Consider the following 3275-nt stretch of genomic DNA (forward strand, 5'->3'; position numbering starts at 1 on the left):
TAATGAAAGAATTGTATTCAATAGCAAGGTCACTGTCAGAACTTTCACACTATGGAATACACCAAGAACATATATATATATATACATATATATATATATATATATATATATATATATTTTTTTTTTTTTTTTTTTTTTTAACAATAAATATATCACTATATATTAAGCGTAATCAAAACAGCATAGAACTACATAGGGTTTGCTCAATGAGAATGCTGTTTATTATATAAAAGATGAATTTCCAAGTCTAACATGCATTTGGAAGATTGTGCTCTTTGTGTCAGTTATTTAAATTAAGTCAGCAGCGGATAGTTTGAAAATCATTAAGCAAATATGTTAGTATACATGAATGATTATACTTAATATTTCAGTAACCAGGAAATAGCTCTTTTGTTATTTTTTTTTTTTCTTGAAAGCGATTTATATATATATATATATATATATATATATATATATATATATATATATATATATCTGTTTGTGTGTTTGTATTTATATATATTTATATATGCGTATATGTGTGCATATATGTATATATATATATGTCTATATTTATATATGTATGTATGTATATGTGTGGGTGTGCATACGTACACATATACACACATATACATATATATACACATTTATTTATATATATATATATATATATATATATATATATCTGTGTATATATATATAAACGTATACACAAACATGTGTATATATCTATATATATACATTTATACATGTGTGTACACATAAATGCATATACACAACCACACATATATAGGGATAGATAAAGAGATAGACGTACACTTTTGCACACACCAACACAAACAAACACACACACACACACACACACACACACACACACATATATATATATATATATATATATATATATATATATATACATGTATATATATATATATCAGATCACTTATGTAGCTATAATCTTTCTACTGATATACACATAAAAAATAATTGTCGTATATTATCTGAATCAAGTATAGAGCCTAATAGCAATGTCAAAAATTCTACAGAGAATATTCACTGTCCTGTTGACGATTAGAATAATGCATTTCAAGGGCACGATAATTACCCCCTCAGGCCATGAGAGAAAGGCCTACAGCGGAGACAACGAACGAACGAACGCACACTGTCGCATATATAAGGAGAAGTGTCAACCACCAATTATCATTCACTCTCCAGCCATGTCTCTAAAGGTACGAAGTCCTCCTGTGAAAAGAAATTCAGAGTTTTAGACGGAATTTACGGTGTTGTGTTTACAACAGTGAAAGTTTACTTACACACACATATGGAAATGCATAGACATAAATGAAACATGTATATAAATGTGTATATTGGCCCTCAAGCATGTGCTTATCGGAGCGATAATATATTTGTTCATATCACAATTTCTAGTTTATTTTTCTGCATCTAGTAAGCACATTCTATATTCTATACAAGATGTCTTTATGTCTTTCCTTACAACAAATAACAAGCGGCTCTGTCCACAGGTCGTCGTCCTCGCCTGCGTGGCTGTCGTCGCTCTGTGCGACAAGGCCCCAGTCCAAGACCCCCTCCCCCCCGTCTACACCCCTAGACCTGCATATCACGCCCCTGCACCTTACCACGCCCCCGAGCCCGCCTACCACGCCCACGCACACTACGAGCCCGAATACCCCGAAGTAAGTATTTTTGTAATCAATACATATAATAAAAGATTATTATTTCTTACTATGCTTCAGTGTTATATATTTTATGCCTGTTTGGTAGATTTTCGTATTCACTTCTATTAGTATGCTTGGTACCAGGTACATATACTGTGAGACTTTAATTATCAAACTTTCACCTCCACAGGTGCCCCCGAAGTACAACTACAACTACGGCGTCGCCGACAGCTACTCCGGCGCCAACTTCGCCGCCTCGGAGTCCCGCGACGGCTACAAGACCGAGGGCAGCTACACCGTCGACCTCCCCGACGGCCGCAAGCAGATCGTCAAGTACGTGGACAACGGCGACGGTCTTGTAGCTGAGGTCACCTACGAGGGCGAGGCTCAGTACCCCGAGTACACCCCCACCTACAAGCCCGCTCCCTACCACGCTGCCCCCCATACCCCTACCTATGCTTAAGAGATGACGATATAAAATATATACCGACGAATTATATTTTTTCATATATAGAATAAAGATCATATTTTATAAATCTGAAAATGTTACTCATCCGTCGCAAAAAACAAAAACAAAACAAAAACAAAGGAAGTCTGAGGGAACTGAATTGAAGTCAGCATCAGATTAACCAATTATATTCACCAAATATCTTCTGGCTGATTACATAATGAAATTTATGGCAAAGAAAAAGTGCATATATATATATATATATATATATATATATATATATATATATATATATATATAAAGCAGACATGAATCCCCCAACCATATATTTCATTCATATAAGTTTGACAATTTCGCAGAGTGCTGTCAACGGCTTCTTCATTTTCACTGTGATTTTAAGTGTGGAAGAAACTCAACTTTTTCCATTTTGAAATCAGAATGAACATATTTTGAATACTTAATTTAAGTCTTTTTAGAATAATCATAAATCCACAACCAGGAACAGACATCTAGAGATCAGGATTTTTATTATCATCTATCACATTGTATAATGAAAGAATTGTATTCAATAGCAAGGTCACTGTCAGAACTTTCACACTATGGAATACACCAAGAACAAATATATATATATATATATATATATATATATATATATTTTTTTTTTTTTTTTTTTTAACAATAAATATATCATTATATATTAAGCGTAATCAAAACAGCATAGAACTACATAGGGTTTGCTCAATGAGAATGCTGTTTATTATATAAAAGATGAATTTCCAAGTCTAACATGCATTTGGAAGATTGTGCTCTTTGTGTCAGTTATTTAAATTAAGTCAGCAGCGGATAGTTTGAAAATCATTAAGCAAATATGTTAGTATACATGAATGATTATACTTAATATTTCAGTAACCAGGAAATAGCTCTTTTGTTATTATTTTTTTTTTTTGAAAGCGATTTATATATGTATATATATATATATATATATCTGTTTGTGTGTTTGTATTTATATATATTTATATATGCGTATATGTGTGCATATATGTATATATATATGTCTATATTTATATATATATATGTATGTATATGTGTGGGTGTGCATACAAACACATATACACACATATACATATATATACACATTTATATTATATATATATATATATATATATATATAT

The 3275-nt window shown here is 31.6% G+C and overlaps 1 protein-coding gene across 1 annotated transcript in view; it reads left to right on the forward strand.

Moving 5' to 3' along the window:
- The first annotated feature begins 252 nt into the window (after positions 1-252).
- The window catches only part of LOC125039057 (extensin-2-like), a 21013-nt gene continuing 17990 nt past the window's right edge, over positions 253-3275 (forward strand). Inside the window, exons 1-5 of the mRNA XM_047632776.1 lie at positions 253-279; positions 1026-1208; positions 1503-1673; positions 1846-1927; positions 2463-2502. Coding sequence (XP_047488732.1) covers positions 253-279; positions 1026-1208; positions 1503-1673; positions 1846-1927; positions 2463-2502 — 503 coding nt within the window. The remainder of the gene's footprint in view (positions 280-1025; positions 1209-1502; positions 1674-1845; positions 1928-2462; positions 2503-3275) is intronic.

This window comes from Penaeus chinensis, chromosome 26 (assembly GCF_019202785.1).
Source record: "Penaeus chinensis breed Huanghai No. 1 chromosome 26, ASM1920278v2, whole genome shotgun sequence".
Lineage (NCBI taxonomy): Eukaryota > Metazoa > Arthropoda > Malacostraca > Decapoda > Penaeidae > Penaeus > Penaeus chinensis.